At 47.7% G+C, this 22,786-nt stretch overlaps 1 protein-coding gene across 5 annotated transcripts in view; it reads left to right on the top strand.

The window, feature by feature from the left end:
- Positions 1–21,714, top strand: part of LOC116985723 (CREB binding protein) — a 137,615-nt gene extending 115,901 nt beyond the window's left edge. For all 5 annotated transcript variants that reach the window (XM_033040653.1, XM_033040656.1, XM_033040655.1 and 2 more), the window contains exons 28-31: positions 3,174–3,341; positions 10,840–11,001; positions 14,314–14,595; positions 17,913–21,714. In XM_033040653.1, coding sequence (XP_032896544.1) covers positions 3,174–3,341; positions 10,840–11,001; positions 14,314–14,595; positions 17,913–20,075 — 2,775 coding nt within the window. In that variant the 3' untranslated portion in view covers positions 20,076–21,714. The remainder of the gene's footprint in view (positions 1–3,173; positions 3,342–10,839; positions 11,002–14,313; positions 14,596–17,912) is intronic.
- Positions 21,715–22,786: the final 1,072 nt, after the last annotated feature.

Here is a 22,786-nt window from a genome sequence, read left to right on the forward strand (position 1 = left end):
TCTCCCATATTAAATTTTTGTAGTACTTTATATAAGTATTGCCACTCTACCTGATCAAATGCTTTCTCTGCATCCAAAGAAATAATTGATATATCTTCTTCCTCTACTTTATGCGAGTACATTATATTAAACAGGCGTCTCAGATTATTAAATGAGTATCTTTTAGGTATAAACCCCGTTTGATCAGGGTTTATCAATTTACTAATATATTTGCTTAATCTTCTTGCTAAAATCTTTGCTAAATTGGGTGAGAGTTGGGAGTGAGAAATTGTGAAAGACCAAGCCCAAGGGAGCATAGCGACCGGGGGTGGGGGTGGCGGGGGGGGGTTGGGAGGAGGGGGTTGGGAGGAGGGTGTCCCCCTCCCATTGGTACTGAACGTTTGCATTTTTGACCTTGAAATTGTGCAATATGGTGCATACTGTAGCGAGTCTTTTAACTTACACTTGAATGCAATATATATGCTTTAAATTGATTGGAGCATTTTTGAAAGGGGGGAGGCTGTGCGATCACTGATCACTGGCCTTGGGGGTACCCGGTGAGGGAGTGGAACAACCGAGTGGGGAGAGGGTGTGGAAGAAGGGTCCCCCCTCCCAGGGTAGGAACATTTTGAAATTTGATGTATTAAAATCATGTTTTAGTGCACTGTAGAAGTATGATTTCAATGTTTTTTGTATGAAGTATTTTTAAGAGGTAACTTTTTAAGGGGTAACTTTATCCACACAAAGGGTGATGGGTGTATGGAACAAGCTGCCAGAGGAGGTAGTTGAGGCAGGCTGCCAGAGGAGGTAGTTGAGGCAGGGACCATCCCAACATTTAAGAAAAAGTTAGACTGATACATGGATAGGACAGGTTTGGAGGTATGGACCAAAAGCAGGTAGCGTAGCTGGGATATGTTGGCGGGAGTGGGCAAGTTGCGCCGAAGGTCACTCTATGACTACATTATACCTCCACCATGCATGTATGCTTCAAAATCAAGTGATCGAGTTTTATTGGCATATACTCAAGCATGGAAACATAGAAAATAGGTGCAGGAATAGGCCATCGGCCCTTCGAGCCAGCACTGCCATTCAATATGATCATGGCTATTCATCTAAATTCAGTACCTCTTTCCTGTTTTTTCCCCATATCCCTTGATGTCGTTAGCCCCAATAACTAAATGCAACTCTCTCTTGAAAACGTCCAGTGAATTGGCCTGCACTGCATTCTGTGGCAGAGAATTCCACAGATTCACAACTCTCTGCGTGAAGAAAGTTTGTTCTCATCTCAGTCCTAACTGCCCCCCCACCCCCCCACCCCCTTATTCTTAAACTGTGACCCATGGTTCTGAACGCCCCCAACATCGGGAACATTTTTCCTGCAGTTCCAGTAAGTGAAAATCTAGCAGGCAAGCAGGATGCTTTCACCAACCACCCCCATTTGAAGTCCACTATCTTCCACGGTTTCTACCCAGTGCTTGGTACTTATTTCCAGCAGCCACTGGTTGTCCTCCAGGATGCACCGAGCTGCAGCCTGATCCATGCCGGTCACCTGGGTGAATTCGGCACAGAGACTCTCTCTTTCTCCCCCCCCTCTCTTCTGCTCTCTCTCCTCTCTCCCTCTCTGTCTCTCCTCTCTCCCCTGTCTCCCCCTCTCACGCTCTCCCCTCTTCCCTCTCTCTTCTCTCTCCCCCTCTCTCTCCCCCCCTCTCTCTCCTCTCTTCCCCTCTCTCTCTCTCTCCCCTCTCTCTCCCTCTCTCTCTCTTCCCCTCTCTCCCTCCCCCCTCTCTCTCGACCCCTCTCCTCTCTCTCTCCCTCTCTCTCCCCTCTCTTTCCCCTAACTCTCTCTCCCCTCTCTTTCTTCTCTCTCTCTCCCTCTTCTCTCTCCTCTCCCCCTCTCTCTCTCCCCTCTCTTTCCCCCCTCTCTCTCTCCCCTCTCTTTCCCCCCTCTCTCTCTCCCCCTCTCTTTCTTCTCTCTCTCCCTCTTTTCTCTCTCCCCCCCCTCTCTCTCTCCCCCTCGCTTCCCCCTCTCCCCCCCCTCTCTATTTCTCCCTCCCTCTCTCTCTCTCCCTCTCCCTCTCCACACACTCTCTCCCCTCTCTTTCGCTCTCTTTGTATCTCCTCTCACCTCTCTTCCCCCCTCTCTCTCTCTCTCATCTCTCTCTCCTCCTCTCTCTCCCTCTCCCCATTTCTCCCTCTCCCCTCACACTCCCCCTGGCTCTCTCTCCCCTCGCTCTCTATCTCCTCTTTCTCTTTGCCCCCCCCATCTCTCTCTCTCCCACCCATTCTCTCCTATCCTCTCCACCCCCTCTCTCTTCCCTCTTTCTTCCTTCTCACCCCTCTCTCTTCCCCTCCCTCTCCCACCTCACTCTTCCCACTCTCTCTCCCCTACCTCCCTCCACCCCCTCTCCCTCTTCTCTCTCTCCATTCACTCCCCCTCTGTCTCTCCCCTCTCTCTCCTCTCACCCCCCTCTCACTCTCCCCATTGTCTCCCTGTCACCTTCACTCTCTCTCTCTCCACCTCCCTTCGGCACAGAGACTCTCGCGGCAGCGGCACAACGCTTCCGACACCCCCGATGGCCCGGGACTTGCCCTGTCCGGAGTGCTCCATGGCCAGAGCTGCAGCAAGCGACTCGCTAGCCCCGCAAACACTCGACTGCCCGGCAAACACTCGCCAGTCCCGGCTCCCCGCATCTGTTCCCGCCGCTGGTTCTGCTCCCATCCCTCCTTCAGCCCCGGCTCTCCAACACCCGCGGACCATGCAGTTTATCCGAGTTTTGAAATTTTCGTTGATCACGGAATTTCTCACCACAGAGCGTGAGAAATTTCTGATCAGCGTGAGGGCGTGAGAGTTTGCTTGAAGGCGTGATTCTCACGCTCAAAGCGTGAGAGTTGGCAGCCCTGCTTTTACTAAGTATGTGGAAAACCTTCTTCAGTAGATCAATCCTTTTTAGTACAAATATCTTGAAGCTCTGACACAACATTAGTATCACGTTACCAAAAGGGCAAAGATAATGACATTTGGGACACTAAATTTCTCGATAATCAGAGGATAGTAGCGGGCAATATGTATCTTATTTAAATAACATGATGCTACAAGCTTTGACCATTTTCCATGTGTACGTACAGTGCTGCATGAATCCCATGTGAAAAACAGCATGTCATTCGATGTGAATTTAGTTGTGATTTTCTGGCAGGATATCTTCAAACAAGCGACAGAAGACCGGTTGACCAGTGCAAGTGAGTTGCCTTATTTCGAGGGTGATTTTTGGCCCAATGTTCTTGAAGAAAGCATAAAAGAATTGGAACAGGAGGAAGAGGAACGAAAGAGAGAGGAAAATAGCATTCCCAGTGAAATGCCAGAGGTGAGTGTTGTGAAGTGGCTGCGATGGCAGTTACAGACATTAAATGTACTGAATGCTTTAACGCTTCGATTACGGCCTCTGAAGCAGCAAGGGTTGCACTTTACAAATTTTCATAAATTGCTTTGAGATAGAACCACACTTATAATACAAGAGTTATCATGATCTTTAATCTACATATACATTGGGCCAACCAAATTGGTAGCAGTGCTGAGGAGGAGAATGTATACGGGATGATTTTTTAAACCAATATGTAGAAGAAACGACTAGAGGACAGGCCATCCAAGACTGGGTATTGTGTAATGAGGAAAGATTAGTTAGCGATCTTGTTGTGTAAAGCCCCTTGGGCAACAGTGACCATAATATGGTGGGATTCTGCATTAGGATGGAAAGTGATACGGTTAATTCAGAGACTCGTGTCCTGAACTTAAAGACAGGAGACTTTCAAGGTATGAGACAGGAATTGGCTAGGATAGACTAGCAAATTATACTTAAAGGGTTGACGGTGGTGATGCAACGGCAAAGATTTAAAGACCAAATATTGTTTATCCCTGACTGGCGAAAAAATTAAACGGGGAAGGCGGCACAACCATGACTACCGAGGGAAATCAAGGATAGTGTTAAATCCAAGGAAAAGGCATATAAATTGGCCAGAGGAAGCAGCAAACCGGAGGACTGGGAGAAATTTAGAACTCAACATAGGACAAAGAGGTTAATTAAGAGGGGGGGGAAAGAGCATGAAAGAAAGCTTGTGGGGAATATAAAAACTGACTCTAAAAGCATCTTTAGACAAGTAAAAAGGAAAAGATTAGTGAAGACAAATGTAGGTCCCTTACAATCAGAGACAGGTGAATTTATAATGGGAAACAAGGAATTGACAGAACAGTTAAACAAGTACATTGTTTATGTCTTCCTTAGTGAAGCCAGAACCAATCTCCCAGAAATACTAGGAGACCGAGAATCTCGTGGGAGGGAGGAACTGAAGGGAATCCACATGAGTCAGGAAATGGTGTAAGGTAAACTGTTGGGACTGAAGGCAGATAAATCCCCAGGGCCTGATGGTCTACATCCCAGAGTACTCAAGGAGGTGACCCGAGAAATCGTGGATGCATTGGTGATCATTTTCCAATGCTCGACTCTGGATCAGTTCCTGCGGACTGGAGGGTAGCCAATGTAACCCCACTTTTTAAGAAAGGAGGGAGAGAGTAATTGGGGAATTATAAACCAATTAGCCTTACATCGGTAGTGGGGAAGATGCTTGAGTCGATTGTTAAAGATGTTACAGATGCGCATTTGGAAAGCAGTGACAAAGTCAACATGGATTTATGAAGGGGAAATCATGCTTAAGTAATCAGGAATTTATTGAGGATGTAGCATGTAGAATGGATAAGGGAGAGCCAGTAGATGTGGAGTATCTGGAGTTTCAAAAAGCCTTTGATAAGGTCCCACACAAGAGATTAGTGTGCAATGGTATTGGGGGTAGGGTATTGACATGGATAGAGAACTGGATGGCAGACAGGAAGCAAAGAGTAGGAATTAACAAGTCCTTTTCAGAATGGCAGGCAGTAACTAGTGGGGTGCCGCAAGGTTCGGTGCTGGGACCCCAGTTATTTACAATATATATTAACGATTTAGATGAGGGAATTAAATGTGACATCTCCAAGTTTGTAGATAACACAGAGCTGGGTGACAGTGTGAGCTGTGATGAGGATGCTATGAGGCCGCAGGGTGACTTGGATTAGTTGGGTAAGTGGGCAGATGCTGTATAATGTGGATAAATGTGAAGTTATCCACTTTGGTGGCAAGAACAGGAAGACAGATTATTATCTGAATGGTGTCAGATTAGGAAAAGGGGAAGTGCAATGAGACCTGGGTGTGCTTGTACATCAGTCACTGAAAGTAAGCATGCAGGTACAGCAGGCAGTGAAGAAAGCTAATGGCATGTTGGCCTTCCTTGCGAGAGGATTTGAGTTTAGGAGCAAGGAGGTCCTATTGCAGTTGTACAGGAACCACAATGTCGGTGTCAAACATGATGCCAAGTTAAACTACTCTCCTTTGCCTGCTTGTGACCCACACTGCTGCATATTCACATGCCTATGCAAAGCACTCTTTGGAGATTTTCATATCTAACTCCAACCCGAACACTGGCAGCGTATTCCAGGCGCCACGTCTCTGTAAAAATAAAAATAAAACTTGTTAAACCTGTTAAACCTGTTAAACTTGGACCCTCTTACCTTAAACCTATACCCTCTAGTCTGACATTTTACCCTGGGTACCCAGACGTTTCTACCCCAGGTTCTGACTGGTTACCCTATCTATGCCTCTCTTATACTTCTATCATGTCACCCCTCAGCCTCTTAGGCTCCAGAGAAAACAATCCAAGTTTGTCCAACCTCTAATAGCCTCTAAATACATGCAGCATTCTGGTAAATGTCTTCTGCACCCTCTCCAAAGCTTTCATGTTCTCCATGTAATAGGGTGGCCAGAACTGCACGTAATACTACAAATGCAGCCTAACCAAAGTACTATAAAGCTGCAACATGCCTTCCTAACTCTCATACCTGACGGATTACAGTTAAATGTTTTATTATTCATGTTTTATGTGTCATTCTTAATTGTTATTGTATGTCGTGTTGTTACTTGCGAGAGGAGCACCAAGGCAAATTCCTTGTATGTGTACATACTTGCCCAATAAACTTATTCATTCATTCAGTACACTTGTCTTCATCCGTCGGGTATGAGAGTTAGGAAGGTATGTTGCAGCTTTATAGTACTCTGGCTGTGGCGGTTTTGACAGTCCGGAGTCGCCTTCCAGAGGGAAGTGCTTCTAAGAGTTTGTGGCCAGGGTGAGGGGTCAGAGATTATCTTACCCGCTCGCTTCCTGGCTCTTGCAGTGTACAGTTCGTCAATGGGGGGAAGGTTGCAGCCAACAACTTTCTCAGCTGATCGGACGATTCGCTGCAGCCTCCGGATGTCGTGCTTGGTGGCTGAGCCAAACTAGACCATGATGGGGAAGGTGTGGACAGACTCTACGATGGCTGTATAGAATTGGACCATCATTGCCTGTGGCAGATTGTGCTTCCTCAGCTGCCGCAGGAAGTACATCCTCTGTTGGACCTTTTTGACTGTGGAGTCGATGGAGGCCCCCCATTTCAGGTCCTTGGAGATGATGGTTCCAAGGAACTTAAAAGATTCCACAGATGTGACTGTGGTGTTGTTGATGGTTAGTGGGGGGAGGGGAGGGGGAGCTCTCCTAAAGTCTACTATAAATTCCACTGTCTTAAAAGCATTGAGCTCCAGGTTGTTACGAAGGCACCAGGACAGCAGCTGTGTCACTTCCTGTCTGTAGGCAGATTCCTCCCCATCCTGGATCAGTCCAATAAGGGTTGTGTCATCCGCAAAGTTGAGAAGCTTGACAGAGGAGTCTGGAGGTGCAGTCCTTGGTGTAGAGAGAGTAGAGGAGTGGGGAGAGCACGCAGCCTTGCGGTGCTATGCTGAGGGTCTACGGCTCCGAGATGTGCTTTCCCAGCCTCACATGCTGCTTCCTGTCTGTCAGGAAGTTGGTGACCCACTGACAGAGGGGTTCAGGCAGAGTCAACTGGGAGAGTTTAGAGTGTAATAGCTCTGGCACAATGATGTTGAATGCAGAGCCAAAATCCACAAAAAAATCCTTGCGTAGGTCCCCTGGCGGTCTAGGTGCTGGAGGATGAAGTGCAGGCCCAGGTTGACTGCATCATCCACCGATCTATTGCCTTGGCATGCAAACTGCAGAGGGTCCTGCAGGGGGTTTGTAATATTTTTTAGCTTGGCCAGCACGTCTTTCAAGGGTCTTCATGACTACAAAGGTCAGTGCGACAGGTTGTAGTCAATAAGACCAGTAATCCTTGTCTTTTTTAGTACAGGGACAATAGTGGAGATACATACATAGATACATAGAAAATAGGTGCTGGAGTAGGCCATTCGGCCCTTCGAGCCTGCACCGCCATTCAATATGATCATGGCTGATCATCCAACTCACTATCCCGTACCTGCCTTCTCTCCATACCCCCTAATATCTTTAGCCACAAGGACCACATCTAACTCCCTCTTAAATATAGCCAATGAACTGGCCTCAACTACCTTCTGTGGCAGAGAGTTCCAGAGATTCACCACTCTCTGTGTGAAAAATGTTTTTCTCATCTCGGTCTTAAAGGATTTCCCCTCTATCCTTAAGCTGTGACCCCTTGTCCTGGACTTCCCCAACATCAGGAACAATCTTCCTGCATCTAGCCTGTCCAACCCCTTAAGAATTTTGTAAGTTTCTATAAGGTCCCCCCTCAATCTCCTAAATTCTAGCGAGTACAAGCCGAGTCTATCCAGTCTTTCTTCATATGAAAGTCCTGACATCCCCGGAATCAGTCTGGTGAACCTCTGCACTCCCTCTATGACAATAATGTCCTTCCTCAGATTTGGAGACCAAAACTGTACGCAATACTCCAGGTGTGGTCTCACCAGGTTTGAAGCAGGCAGGGACAGTACAGGTTTGCAGGGACTGGATAAAAATGTCTGTAGACGGTGCCAGTTGATCAGCACCGAGCTTGAGGGTAGAGGGGGAAACATTGTCTGGTCCTGAAGATTTCCGGCTTTTCTGTCTTCTGAACAGCCTCGCGCCCTCCTCAATTTCTATTGTTAGTGATGGAGAAGTGGCCTGACTGATGTTGGGCAGCAAGGAGGGGGCGGGTGGTGGACGATGGCCCAGTCTTTGCAGACTGGAGTCAGGCTGTAAGTGGTGATTGGAGAGGGGTGGGTGGGAAAGGGTCCAGTCTTTGCAGACTGGAGTCAGGCTGTAAGTAGGTATGAAGTGGTGGTTGGGGAGAAGTGGGTGGGGAAGGGTCCAGTCTTTGCAAACTGGAGTCAGGCTATGAGTAGGTGTGAAGTGTTGGTTGGGGAGGGGGTACCAGGGTTAAGTTTCTGCTTATCTAACCTGCAGTAGAACTCAGTCAGGTCGTTGGTCAGCTGTTGATTGTCCAAGGAGCGGGTGCTTTCCTCTTGTAGCTGGTGATTTCTTGCAAGCCCTTCCAAACTGAAGAAGATTCACTAGCTGAGAACTTGCTCCTCAACTTCTCAGAGTACCATTCCTTAGCAGCTCTGATTCTTCTTCTCAGCTTGTCCTTGACCTGCCTGTAGAGGCCTGCATCCCCGCTCTAGGCCTCCTCTAGCGCAGCTGTCTGAGTTCTGCTGTAAACCAGGGCTTGTCTTTGTTGAACCAGATCCGGGGTCTCGTGGGAATGCAACTGTCCTCACAAAAGCTGACATATGATGTCACAGTGTCTGTACACTCATCGAGGCTTCCCTGAACACATTCTAATCCGTGCAGTCAAAGCAGGACTGTAGGTTTTCAATGCCCTCGCTTGTCCACCTTTTCATTGTTCTGACCACAGGCTTAGCAGATTTTAGTTTCTGCCTGCAGGTGGGAATAAGTTGAACTAAACAATGATCAGAGAGACCCAGAGCCACCCGGGGAACAGAGTGATATGCGTTCTTGATTGAAGTGTAACAGTGATTGAGTGTTCTCTCCCCTCTGGTGGGGCAGGTAACTTGAAGTCTGTACTTTGGAAGGTCTTGGCTGAGGTTAGCCTTGTTAAAGTCCCCCAAAACAATGACCATGGAGTCCAGGAAGTCACTCTCTACCCTCATGACCCGGTCAGCGAGTTGCGTTTGCGCCTCACGTACGCAGGCTTGGGGGAGGATGTAAACTCCAGTGAGAATAAAAGAGGTAAATTCCTCGGAGAATAAAAAGGTTTGCAGTTTATAAAGACGGATTCTAGATTGGGAGAACAGAAGTTAGACAGTACCGTGATGTCGCTGCACCAGTCCTGGTTAGTGTAGAAGCATATTCCATTGCCTTTTGATTTTCTCGCTGCCTCTGCTTCGCAGTCCACTCTGTGTAGTTGAAAGCCAGCCAATTGCTGCGCATTGTCCGGGGTCAACTCACACAGCCAGGTCTCGGTGAAGCAGAGGGCTGCGGCTCGAGAGAAGTTCTTATTTGTTTGGCACAGGAGTTGCAGTTCGTCCACTTTGTTGTTGAGAGAACGTAGATTTGCAAGGAATATACTCGGGAACAGTGTGCGTAATCCTCGTCTCCAGAGTCGGGTGAGTGCTCCAGAGCACTTCCCACGTGTCCTTCTCCGTCTCTCGACCTTGAACACAGCCCCGCCAACGAGTATGTCCAAATAATCCAGCGAGTGGGATAAACCCGAACGATGTTTGGAGGTATCATATGTCTGATGTAAATGAGTATCTCCCTTGTGAAAGTGATCTTTGTGGGGTTTCCACAGAAGACACAAACAAACAAACAAACACATACAAAACAGCAAGGAGCAGTACACCGTAGCAGCCATCGTCAGCGCCAGCCACCCTCTTTACCAATCTATCTACTTGTGTTGTCACATTCAGGGAGTGGTTGACTTGGATCCGCAAGATCCCTCTGTTACAATGTTTAAGAAGGAACTGCAGATGCTGGAAAATGAAAGATAGACAAAAATGCTGGAGAAACTCAGCGGGTGCGGCAGCATCTATGGAGCGAAGGAAATAGGCAACGTTTTGGGCCGAAACCCTTCTTCAGACTGATGTAGGGTGGGAGGGGGGGGCGGGAATAAGAAAGGAAGAGGAGGTGCCAGAGGGCTGAGGGAGAGCTGAGAAGGGGAGGAGACAGTAAGGGCTACCTGAAATTGGAGGTCAATGTTCATGCTGCTGGGGTACAAACTACCCAAACAAAATATGAGGTGCTGCTCCTCCAATTTCCGGTGGTCCTCACTCTGGCCATGGAGGAGGCCTAGGACAGAAAGGTCGGATTCGGAATGGGAGGGGGAGTTGAAGTGCTGAGCCACCGGGAGATCAGGTTGGTTATTGCGGACCGGGCGGAGGTGTTCGGCGAAGAGATCGCCAAGCCTGCGCTTGGCCTCACCGATGTAGATCAGCTGACACCTAGAGCAGTGGATGCAATAGATGAGGTTGGAGGAGGTGCAGGTGAACTGCTTGGGTCCTTGAATGGGGTCTAGGGGGGAGGTAAAGCCACAAGTGTAGCATTTCTTGCGGTTGCAAGGGAAAGTGCCCGGGGAGGGGGTGGTTCGGGTGGGAAGGGACGAATTGACCAGGGAGTCCTCTGTTACAATATTCTGTTCAAGTGCAACCCCTTGGCTTGGTGCAAGGTCATGTGGTTTAATACAGAAAGAGTAAATCCATATTCCTTCACAGAGGTGTTTATAAATATGCAGAATTCCAGCATGATTACCTTTTGATTATATACACCTGGCAAAGTTGTAAGAAGTTGGGTAAAATATTTTATGTTCCATAGAAAGTAACCGTAAAAAGTCTGAGGAAGGGTCCTGACCCGAAACATCACCTATCCATATCCTCCAGAGATGCTGCCTGGCCTGCTGAGTGACTCCAGCAGTTTGTACTTTAATCTCGAAAAAGACTACTGTGAAGTAATTTAAGTGCCCTCTTATATATATTCCAGGGAAAGAAAGGAGACAGCAAAAATGCAAAGAAAAAGAACAATAAGAAAACTAATAAGAATAAGAGCAGCATCAGTCGAGCTAGCAAGAAAAAGCCTGGGATGCCGAACGTGGCCAATGACTTGTCACAGAAGCTGTATGCCACGATGGAAAAGCATAAAGAGGTACTGTCTGCATGCGATTTAAACTCAGCCACCCTGAGCAATGCTTTGTTTTCACATCATGCTCTACTCAAACATATCTGCTGAATATTAAGAAAGCTAGTAGTCACTGGGGTGAATGAGGTAGAAGGGCCGCACTCCTGTCTAGACAAAAGTGTTTTATTGGCATATGTTCCAAAATGGAATCATTAAATTCTTACATGCAGCAGCACAAGAGGTATGTGTACATAGTCCTCAGTAGACACTATAATAAACAACAAGAAGTTCAATATATAAAAATAAAGTAGCAATACAATGCTTTAATACAAGCAATACAATATAAATACAATGCCCCCCAAGTCCCTAGTACAACCAAGTCCATCAAATTCCCTTGTAACTGTACTTGTGGTCGAATTGATCTGCAATGAAATACGTCCCCCTTGACCAAGCAGTTTGCTGGTGTCCAGTTTCAGTACGTGGAATGGAGTGGAGTAAGAACCTCTTGAGGCTGCAAAAACAGATCCATCCCAGATGTAGGGAGTGGACATCTCGGAGGAAAATCATCACCAGTAGAACTCCAGAAAACCTTTATAAGGTGGAAAATGTTATCATATCAGATTTCAGGTTTATGAAAAATCCTACTTAATCCTATTATATCTCATCAGTTAATGCTTAATCCTTGCAGAACTGCTGCAGCTTTGTTTATTACCGCAGAGGTAGCCACTGCTGCGTTTCCAGCAGCCAAGGTTTTGGAGTGTTGTGCGAGAGAGAGAGATAAAAGATTATCTGGCAGAGAGGACAGAATTGCCTCATCCTCTGCTAAATTAATGTTAGTGCTTCAAAGGCAAACTCGAAATTTTTTTGTAGAAACAAGGAACTGCAGTGCTGGTTTACAAAAGAAGACACAGAGTGCTGGAGTTGCTCAGTGAGTCAGGCAGCATCTCTGAAGAAAGGTAATAATTATAGACTATTCTTATGATTATTATAATTACAGGGCTACCCCCCACCCATACACTAGTCCTCATGCCTCCCTCCTCTTTGAACACTCACTATCCCCCCCTACCAGACATCGCCTCGGCCTCCATCTACACACCTGCCCTCCTCCTACCCCAACCCCCACCCTTGTCGCGTCTTCACCGTCCCCCCCTTGACCTCCCCCTTTCTGATACGGAACAGTCTGTCCTCAGCAGAGGCTTCACCTTTGTTCCCCTCCGCCCCAACCTCAACGAGTTCCGGGCCCGCCACGATGTAGGGCTTTTCTTCCGCCGCCTCCATGCCCTTTTCTAAGGGAAGGAGTCCTCACCACCCAGCGACGACCCCTTCTCCCATCTCCACCGGTCCCCCTCCTCTTGGACTCGCCCGGATGGCCCTCTCCCCTTTTTATTTCCAACTGCCGATGTGAAATCATCCATCTCAACTTTTCCACTCCCCTTATCTACTCTAACCTCTCCCCCTCTGAACGTACAGCCCTCCGCTCACTCTGCAGCACACTGACATGATAATCAAACCCGCCGACAAGAGAGGTGCCGTGACAGCCTGGCGCGCTGACCTCTACCGGGCTGAGACCAGGCGACACCTCCTCCTATGTATCCTTGGACCATGATCCCTCAGACTAGCACCAGGCCTTAATATCACACACCATTTCAGATTTCATTACTTCCGGCTGGCTGTCCTCAAAAGCCTCCAACCTTATTGTTCCCCAGCCCCGCACGGCCCGATTTTATCTTCTCCCCAAAATCAACAAACAGAACTGCCCTGGCAGACCCATTGTTTCTGCTTGTTCATGAACTAATTTTCACATACATCGACTCCATCCCATCCCCCCGGCCCAATCCCTCCCTACCTATGTCCAAGACATCCATGCGTTCTTTCTTCACTTCAATGACTTCAGCTTTCAGGCCCCCACTATCTCATCTTTACTATGCAGTCACTCTACACCTCCATCCCCCCCAGGAAGGTCTTAAAACCCTCCGTTTCTTCTATTTAGACCTGCTTCCTGAAAAGACTCTATCCCCTACACCCAATTCCTCCATCCACGCGGCATCTGTGCCCAAGATTAGGTGTTCCACACCAGGTCATCGGAGATGTCCTCATTCTTTAGTGAATGGGGGTTCCCGTCTTCCATTATAGATGAGTTTCTCATTAGGGTCTCCTCGATATCCCGCAGCTCCGCTCTTGCTTCCCCTCCCCCATTCGTAACAAGGACAGAGTCCCCCTTGTCCTCATCTTCCACCCCATCAGCTGTAGCATAGAGCACATAATCCTCTGACATTTTCACCACCTCCAATGGGATCCCACTACTCGACACATCTTCCCATCTCCACCCCTTTCCTCTTTCCGCAGAGACCGTTCCCTCCGCAACTCCCTGGTCAACTCGTCCCTTCCCACCCAAACCACCCCCTCCCCAAGTACTTCCCCCTGCAACCGCAGGAGATGCAATGCCTGTCCCTATACCTTCCCCCCTCGACTCCGTCCAAGGACCCCGACAGTCTTTCCAGGTGAGGCAGAGATTCACTTGTACCGCATCCAACCTCATCTACTGTATCCGCTGTTCCAGGTGCGGACTCCAGTATATCAGCAAGACCAAGCGCAGGCTCAGCGATTGTTTAGCTGGACACCTCCACTCAGTCCGCCTAAACCTACCTGATCTCCCCGATGCTCAACACTTTAACTCCCCCTCCCATTATGGTATGAACATTGACTTCTTTAATTTCAAGTAGCCCTCTCTCCATCCCCTCCCCTTCCCAGTTCTCCGACCAGTCTTACCGCTCACTTCCCTGACATCAGTCTGAAGAAGGGTCTCGACCTGAAACGTCACCCATTCCTTCTCTCCAGAGATGCTGCCTGCCCCGCTGAGTTGTTCCATCATTTTGTGTCTATCTTCGTAATAATCATGAATCTATTTTGCGCTCTGGTATTTTTTTCTTTGCTCAACTTGTTGTTCTTATGTTTGTTAGATTGTGCATTTATCTGATTTGATTGGATGGCACCCAAACAAAAACCTAAATGTTTGAAAACATTGAAAATATTGATTCCTCCACAAAGTGCTGGAGTAACTTAGCGGGTTTCTGGAAAACACTGCTAGGTGACATTTCGGATCTTTCTTCACATAAAGAAGGCTCCCGACCCAAAACGCCACGTAGCCACTCCCTCCCCTTATGCTGCCTGACCCGCTGAGTTACTCAGCACTTTGTCTTTTTTGTTTTCGTAAACCAGCACCTGCAGTTCCTTGTGTCTATTCACATTGAATTTCTAGCTAGCATTAACCATCACTCCTGCATTGATCTACCTGTCTCTGCTGTTTCACTGTAATGAGGGTGCTGGGCTGTTTTTCAGGTATTTTTTGTTATCCACTTCCATGCCGGTCCTGTGGTGAACACCCTGCCCTCTGTCGTGGACCCCGACTCAATGCTCGGCTGTGACTTGATGGACGGCCGAGATGCATTCCTAACAATCGCCAGGGACAAGCACCTGGAGTTCTCGTCGCTGCGCCGGGCAAAGTGGTCCACTATGTGCATGCTGGTGGAGCTGCACAACCAAGGCCAGGACCGCTTCGTTTACACTTGCAACGAGTGCAAGCATCACGTGGAAACACGGTGGCACTGCACGGTGTGTGAGGTAAGGACCGCTTGCCATGATGGTTCCTCACTGAGCCCCATTAGAGGGACCCAAGAAAACTAGTCACCGGCCATTATGGACGACCTTGGGTCCAACTCCATCGATCCCTGAAAGTGTTAACACAAGTAGCAAAGAAGGCTAATGGTACTTTAGACTTTAGATATACAGCGTGGAAACGGGCCTCTTGGCTCACCAAATCCGCACTGGCCAATAATCACCCTGTACACTACACTCTAATGACAATTTTACCGATTCCCATTAACCTACTAACCTGCACGTCTTTGGAGTGTGGGAGGAAATCGGAGCACCTGGAGAAAACCCACGTGGTCACAGAGAGAACGTACAAATTCCATACAGACAGTACCAATAATCAGGATTGAACCCGGGACTCTGGCGCTGGTTTGCGCCATCGTGCCACCCACTTATGCACTTGTTTTCATTGGTCGGGGCATTGAGTATAAATGTCAGGAAGTCGTATTGCAGCTCTAATACTTTGGTTTGAGGCGATTGGAGTATTGTGTGCGGGCATGGATAAAGTAAATGCTCACGGTCTTTTCCCCAGGGTAGAGAATTCCAAAAATAGAGGGCAATGGCTTAAGGTGAGAGGGGAGAGATATAAGAGGGACCGGGGACAACTTTTTCACTCGAGGGTAGTCTGTATCTGGAATGAGCTGTTAGAGGAAGCTATAGAAGCAGATAAAATTATTACTTTAAAAAGACATTTGGACAAATATATTGATGGACGCACAAGAAACTGCAGATGCCGGAATCTTGTGTAAAGCACAAAATGCTGGGTCAGGCAGCATCAGGGGAGGGAATGAACAAGCGACATTTCAGGAGAGGAAGCATTTAGAAGAGTGTGAAATTAGCCCTGTATTCCAACTTGGTCGGCCCTTCGAGCCAGCACCACCATTCAATGTGATCATGGCTGATCATCCTCAATCAGTACCCCGTTCCCGCTTTCTCCCCATATCCCCTGACTCCGCTATCTTTAAGAGCCCTATCTAGCTCTCTCTTGAAAGCATCCAGAGAACCTGCCTCCACCGCCCTCTGAGGCAGAGAATTCCACAGACTCACCATTCTGTGAGAAAAAGTGTTTCCTCGTCTCCGTTCTAAATGGTTTACTCCTTATTCTTGGTATAAACTGTGGCCCCTAGTTCTGGACTCCCCTGAAATCGGGAACATGTTTCCTGCCTCTAGTGTGTCCAAACCCTTAACAATCTTATATGTTTCAATGAGAATCCCTCTCATCCTTCTAAACTCCCGAGTGTACAAGCTCAGCTGCTCCATTCTCTCAGCATATGACAGTCCCGCCATCCCGGGAATTAACCTTGTAAACCTATGCTGCACTCCCTCAATAGCAAGAATGTCCTTCCTCAAATTAGGGGACCAAAACTGTACACAATACTCCAGGTGTGGTCTCACTGGGGCTCTGTACAACTCTTTGCTCCTATATTCGATTCCTCTTGTTATAAAGGCCAACATGCCATTTGCTTTCTTCACTGCCTGCTGTACCTGCATGCTTACTTTCATAGTCTAATGTACAAGGACCCCCTTTTCCTAACGACGCCATTTAGATAGTAATCTGCCTTCCTGTTTTTGCTACAAAAGTGGATAACCTCACATTTATCCGCATTAAACTTAATCTGCCATGCATCTGCCCACTCCCCCAACCTGTCCAAGTCACCCTGCATTCTCATAGCATCCTCCTCACAGTTCACACTGCCACCCAGCTTTGTGTCATCTGCAAATTTGCTAATGTTACTTTAAATCCCTTCATCCAAATCATTGATGTAAATTGTAAATAGCTGCGGTCCCAGCACCGAGCCTTGCGGTACCCCACTAGTCACTGCCTGCCATTCTGAAAGGGACCAGTTAATCCATACTCTTTGTTTCCTGTCTGCCAACCACTTCTCTATCCATGTCAGCACTCTACCCCCAATACCATGTGCCCTAATTTTGCCCACTAATCTCCTATGTGTGACCTTATCAAATGCTTTCTGAAAGTCCAGGTACACTACATCCACTGGCTCTCCCTTGTCCATTTTCCTACTTACATCTTCAAAAAATTCCAGAAGATTAGTCAAGCATGATTTCCCCTTCGTAAATCCATGCTGACTCAGACTGATCCTGCTACTGCTATCCAAATGTTCGGCTATCTCACCTTTTAGAATTGACTCAGCAACTTCCCTACCACCGATGTCAGACTAACTGGTCTATAATTCCCTGTTTTCTCTCTCCCGCCTTTCTTAAAAAGTGGGATAACATTAGCTATCCTCCAATCCACAAGAACTGATCCTGTGTATAGAACATTGGAAAATTATCACCAATGCATCCACGATTTCTAGAGCAACTTCCTTTAAGTACCCTGGGATGCAGACCATCAGGCCCTGGGGATTTATCAGCCTTCAGTCCCATCAGTCTATTCAACACCATTTCCTGCCTAATGTGGATTTCCTTCAGTTCCTCTGTCACCCCAGATCCTCTGGCCACTACTATATCGGGAAGATTGTTTGTGTCCTCCTTAGTGAAGACAGATCCAAAGTGCCTGTTCAACTCATCTGCCATTTCCTTGTTCCCCATAATAAATTCACCTTTTTCGGTCTTCAAGGGTCCAACTGTAGTCTTAACTAATATTTTCCTCTTCACATACCTAAAGAAGCTTTTACTATCCTGCTTTATATTCTTGCTAGCTTACCTTCGTACCTCATCTCCCCGTATTGTCCTTTTAGTTATCTTCTGTTGTTCTTTAAACATTACCCAATCCTCTTGCTTCCAGCTCATCTTTGCTACGTTGTACTTCTTCTCTTTAATTTTTATACTATCCCTGACGTCCCTTGTCAGCCATGGTCGTCCCTTTCTCCCCTTGGAATCTTTCTTCCGCCGAGGAATGAACTGATCCTGCACCTTCTGTATTATTCCTAGAAACACCTGCCATTTTTGTTCCACTGTCATCCCTGCTAGTGTATCTTTCCAGTCAACTTTGGCCTCCCTCATGGCCACATAGTCCCCTTTATTCAACTGCAACACTGACACCTCCGATCTACTCTTCTCCCTCTCAAATTGTAGATTAAACCTGACCATGTTATGGTCACTGCCTCCTAATGGCTCATTAACCTCGAGGTCCTTTATCACATCTGGTTCATTACATAACACTAAATCCAGAATTGCCTTCTCCCTGGTAGGCTCCAATACAAGCTGTTCTAAGAATCCATCATGTAAGGCACAAGGTGGGCCAAAGAGCTTGCTGTACACTCTGACTCTTTGTTCATTATAATGCAGTGGTTTTCATCTCTCTTTCCTTTGTCCGTGTCTAGGATTACGATCTATGTGTCAACTGCCATAACATTAAAGGCCACGAGCACAAAATGGTGAAGTGGGGCCTGGGATTGGACGACGAGAGCGGCAACCAGCCCGACCCGCTGTCCAAGAGCCCACAGGAGTCTCGGCGCCTCAGCATCCAGCGCTGCATCCAGTCTCTGGTGCACGCCTGCCAGTGCCGCAACGCCAACTGCTCGCTGCCGTCCTGCCAGAAGATGAAGCGGGTGGTGCAACACACCAAGGGCTGCAAGCGCAAGACCAACGGAGGCTGCCCCGTCTGCAAGCAGCTGATTGCTCTCTGCTGTTACCACGCCAAGCACTGCCAAGAGAACAAATGCCCCGTGCCCTTCTGCCTCAATATCAAACACAAGCTGCGGCAGCAACAGCTGCAACACCGTCTGCAGCAGGCGCAGATGCTGCGCAGGAGGATGGCCACAATGCAGCGGGGGAATGTGCCTCAGCAAAGCCTGCCGTCCCCTACCTCAGCCGCGCCCGTCACCCCCACAGGGCAGCAGCAGCAGCCGCCGGGCACGCCGCAGACCCCTGAACCCCAGCCCCAGCCCCAGACCCCGCCGTCCAACAACCTGCCCGCTGGCTTCCCCAACCCGCCCAGGGTTCAGCCCCCCGCCGCTGTCCCGCAGGGGAAGCCCGGCAACCAGGTGCCGGCACTGCCACAACCCCCACCCACACAGCCCCCTCCCGCTGCGGCATTGGAGGTGGCCAGACAGATCAAGCTGGAGGCTCAGCAGCAGCACCACCTGTACCAGATGGCCAGCATGAACAACGGGCTGGGCATGGCGCGCCAGAACATGATGGGGCAGCAGATGGGGCCCGTGGGGCAGATGCCGCCGGTCAACATGAAGGTGGCACGGCTGCCGATGGGGCAGGCCATGCCAAGCATGCAGCCGGGGCAGTGGCCACAGGGGACAACGTTGTCGCAGCCCCTGCAGCCCGGTATGCCCAGGGGCGCCATGCAGATGTCGCCGCAGACCACGGCCGGACAGAGGATGCCCAGTTCCCAGCAGCTGCCGCGAGGCAGCATCTCCCCCAACGCGCTGCAGGACCTGCTACGGACGCTGAAGTCGCCCAGCTCCCCACAACAGCAACAACAGGTGCTGAACATCCTCAAGTCCAACCCGCAGCTAATGGCGGCCTTCATAAAGCAGCGAACGGCCAAGTACCAGGCCAGCCAGCCCGGCATGCAAGCGCAGGCTCAGCCCCAGCCCCGGGTGCAGCAAGCGGGCATGCACGCTCAGGCCGGTATGCAGAACCCCCTGCAGAACCTGAGTCCCATGCAGGCAGCTGCCCAGCGACCTGCCCTGTCCCCGCAGCAGCAAGGCCTAGGCAGCCTGAACAACCAGAGTCAAACCATGAGCATGATGAACCCCGGCCACAACCCCAACCTGCCGGCCATCAACCCCCAGTACCGGGATCTGCTGATCAGGAGGCAGCTCATCCAACAACAACAGCAGCAGCAACAGCAGGGTGCTGGTATGGCTGCAGGCATGGCGGGTCATACCCAGTTCCAGCAACCGCAAGGACCAGCGTACCCACAAGCCATGCCACAGCAACGCATGCAGCAACACATGCCGATGGGGCAAATCAGCCAGTTGGGGCAGATGAACCAGCTAGCGGGCGAGGGGCCTCCCACCATCCAGCAGACGTTGCAGCAGCGCATCCTCCAGCAGCAGCAGCTGAAGCAACAGATGAGCTCGTCAGTACAGCCCAACCCCATGAGCCCCCAGCAGCACATGCTCTCAGGACAGCCGCAGCCTTCTCACCTGCAGAACCAGCAGATCGCCACTTCCCTCAGCAACCAGGTGCGATCGCCACAGCCGGTGCCCTCCCCACGGCCCCAGTCCCAGCCTCCACATTCCAGCCCTTCGCCCAGGATACAACCGCAGCCTTCCCCTCACCACATCTCGCCACAGACCGGCTCCCCGCACCCTGGACTGGCAGCATCCCAGGCTAACCCCATGGATCAGGGACACTTTAGCACCCCAGAACAGAGTGCAATGCTTCCACAACTGACTAATCCAAGCATTAGTGCTATACACAGCGCCACTGGCGACTTAGGACTGGGCACTGACACCTCCAGCCTAACAAGCACCACCATTACATGTGACACACTAGAAAAATTTGTGGAAGAAAACTTGTAGCATTTTGGGAGAAATTTTTCCTGATACTTTTTTTGTACTGAAAATTTCAGCTGTCTGGGGCCGTGCAGACCCCTGGAAGGAACTGCAACTTCCTTAGACTTTTTGGGATGACTTGCTGTTAAAATACAAAGAATATATTTTTTGTTCAGACTGGTTGCATATTCTGGTCGAGTTTTGTTTTTTTTTTTTTTCATTTTGTTTCTTGTTTTCCTTTGTTGCTAATGACTCTGCCTGAGTTTTTTAAATGGAAATGAATGCGTTCATTATATTATTCATATTTTTTATTTTGTACTTTTCAGACTTTAAGCATTTTTGTGTTTAAAAACCAGGAACAAAGTTTTCCTTAAAAATGCAACATATAATGTATACCAATAATTTTCTGCCGTGTTCTGGGAAGGTTTTTCTATAGTGAAGTCTGTGCGGGCGTTTCAAGTATTGAATTTGTATAGATAGGAATAGACCATTGCACATATGTACTGGCTAAAGCCAAACCTTGTCTTGCAGATGTAGAAATTGTTGCTTTGTTTCATGATAAACTGGTTTTAGTGAAACTAGGATGATCACTGATAGATTGTGGTGATTTTAATAGAAGAAATATCTTTCCTTTTCCTCCTTCATTCTCTGTGAAACTTGAAATGAGAAGAAAGCAATTATAGTGTAAATCATGCAAGTTATATAATTACTATAAATAAGGAAACAAAACTCAATCACTGTATAAACTGGTTAAAACTCATTTCTTACTTATATACCATATTGTTAAATAAACTGTGTGCAACAGAAAACAGGTTTGTACTTCTTTAGTATTTAAAGCAATGTTTTTAAAAATAAAAGGGAATATATGTTTAAAATCCACTCCTTAACACTCCCCACCACTGTTAAAGGTGTTGATCAATCCCACCAAGTGTAGACCTCCAAATTCAGCTTTCCAGAATTGAAAGAGCTTACCTTTTAAAGTAGTGCTTTTAAAACAGAAGCCTACACCTGCTCCATGATCCCAATCTCAGGCCACGTTCGCATACAGACGTCCATGCAAATAAGCATTCACACACAATCACGCAAATATACATATATACACAGCCACACAAAGTGCACGCCTACACAATCACACAAATGCACCCACATACACGATTACAAATGTGCACAAGTGTAACAATCAGACACACACGCAAAAACATCCTCACATGGACACCATTTCCCTCCTGTGTGACACATTACTACCAGAAATAGTCACCAATTCCTGTGATTGGGGAAATCCAGCCCTGCTTACCCCAAACACAAGGTTTTCAGTAACCTGTCTTGCTTTTGTTTTGCCGATTAACATTTATAAAAATAGGAAATAAAATTCTGGAATGCCACAATTTTTATACAGCGTGTAACGTTTAAGGCGTGATTTCTATGCAGCCTCACACTGGTCTCGCCACTTGTGTAACTTATACTTCAGCCAAGTGTATAGAATGATGGTTACTGATGGGACAGTGAACGATTCCATCAGATTACCTAGTTCTTTCGGTTGAAGGTTAATCTGAGCTGCCTGCATGCAGGTGTTTATGTATGTGATTCTGAATTATGCAAAATCAACAAAGTACTGAACTGTGATAAGTCAGAATATTAAAACCTGGACACTGGATACATTCAACTGAAGTCAGTGGGTGCGTATTTGGGTTATTGGTTATTTTTGCTCTATATATGTTTCTGTTTGAGTTGATTTTGTGTGGCATTGATCATATGTACACTGGGAGGCAGATATGGCCTGTCTTCTGTGAGATCCTTGCAAGCTTTAAGATGCAAGATCCCTTTCATCTGACCTTATCTAGACCACATTTAAAATCTATGAAAATAAAACCTGTATTATTGGATCATGTGTGTAAATTCTGCAGCAACTGTGTCTTTGTTCTCTCTCCTCTCCTCGATTTATGTGACATGTTTGGTTTTTGAAAACTTTTTGTGGTTTCTGGTGTCTGTTTAACGTGCTTTCTCATTCCCCAGGACATTCATTTTACAGGATTTCACCGTTTATTCTGCTTTCAAGTGGCTTATTTGTGATAATTCTGTGAAAATGCTTATTTTAGAATTAACATGAAGATAACTTCACATGCCCAGTTATGTGTGTGTGTGTGCGAATGCTTGCACGCAGTGGTTTGTATTTATTGTATTTTAACTGGAAACAGTGCAGAGAAGATTTATGAGGATGTTGCCAGGACTTGAGGGCCTGAGTTATAAGGAGAAGTTGGGCAGGCTAGGACTTTATTCCTTGGAGCACAAGAGGCTGAGAGGTGATCTTATAGAGGTGTATAAAATCATGAGGAGAATAAATTGTGTGAGTGCACAATTTTTACCCAGGATAGGAGACTCAAGAACTAGAAGGCAGAGATTTAAGGTGAGAAGGGAAATATTGAATAAGAACCAGAGGGGCAACTTTTTCACACAAAGGGTAGTGGGTGTGTGGAACGAGCTGCTAGAGGAGGTAGTTGCGGCAGGTACTATAACACCATTTAAAAGACACTGGACAGGCACAGGCACATGGATAGGAAAGGTTTAGAGGGATATGGGCAAATATAGACAAATGGGATTACCTTAGGTGGTGCATTTGGCATGGACGAGGTGGGTCAAAGGGCCTCTATCAGTGCTGTATGACCCTATGAATCTATGACTCTATTTCTCAAAAGACGGTGAGAGTTTCAATGTAAAAGTTCTTGCCAGCATTTCAATTT

This window comes from Amblyraja radiata, chromosome 22, assembly GCF_010909765.2.
Source record: "Amblyraja radiata isolate CabotCenter1 chromosome 22, sAmbRad1.1.pri, whole genome shotgun sequence".
NCBI classification, from domain to species: Eukaryota; Metazoa; Chordata; class Chondrichthyes; order Rajiformes; family Rajidae; genus Amblyraja; species Amblyraja radiata.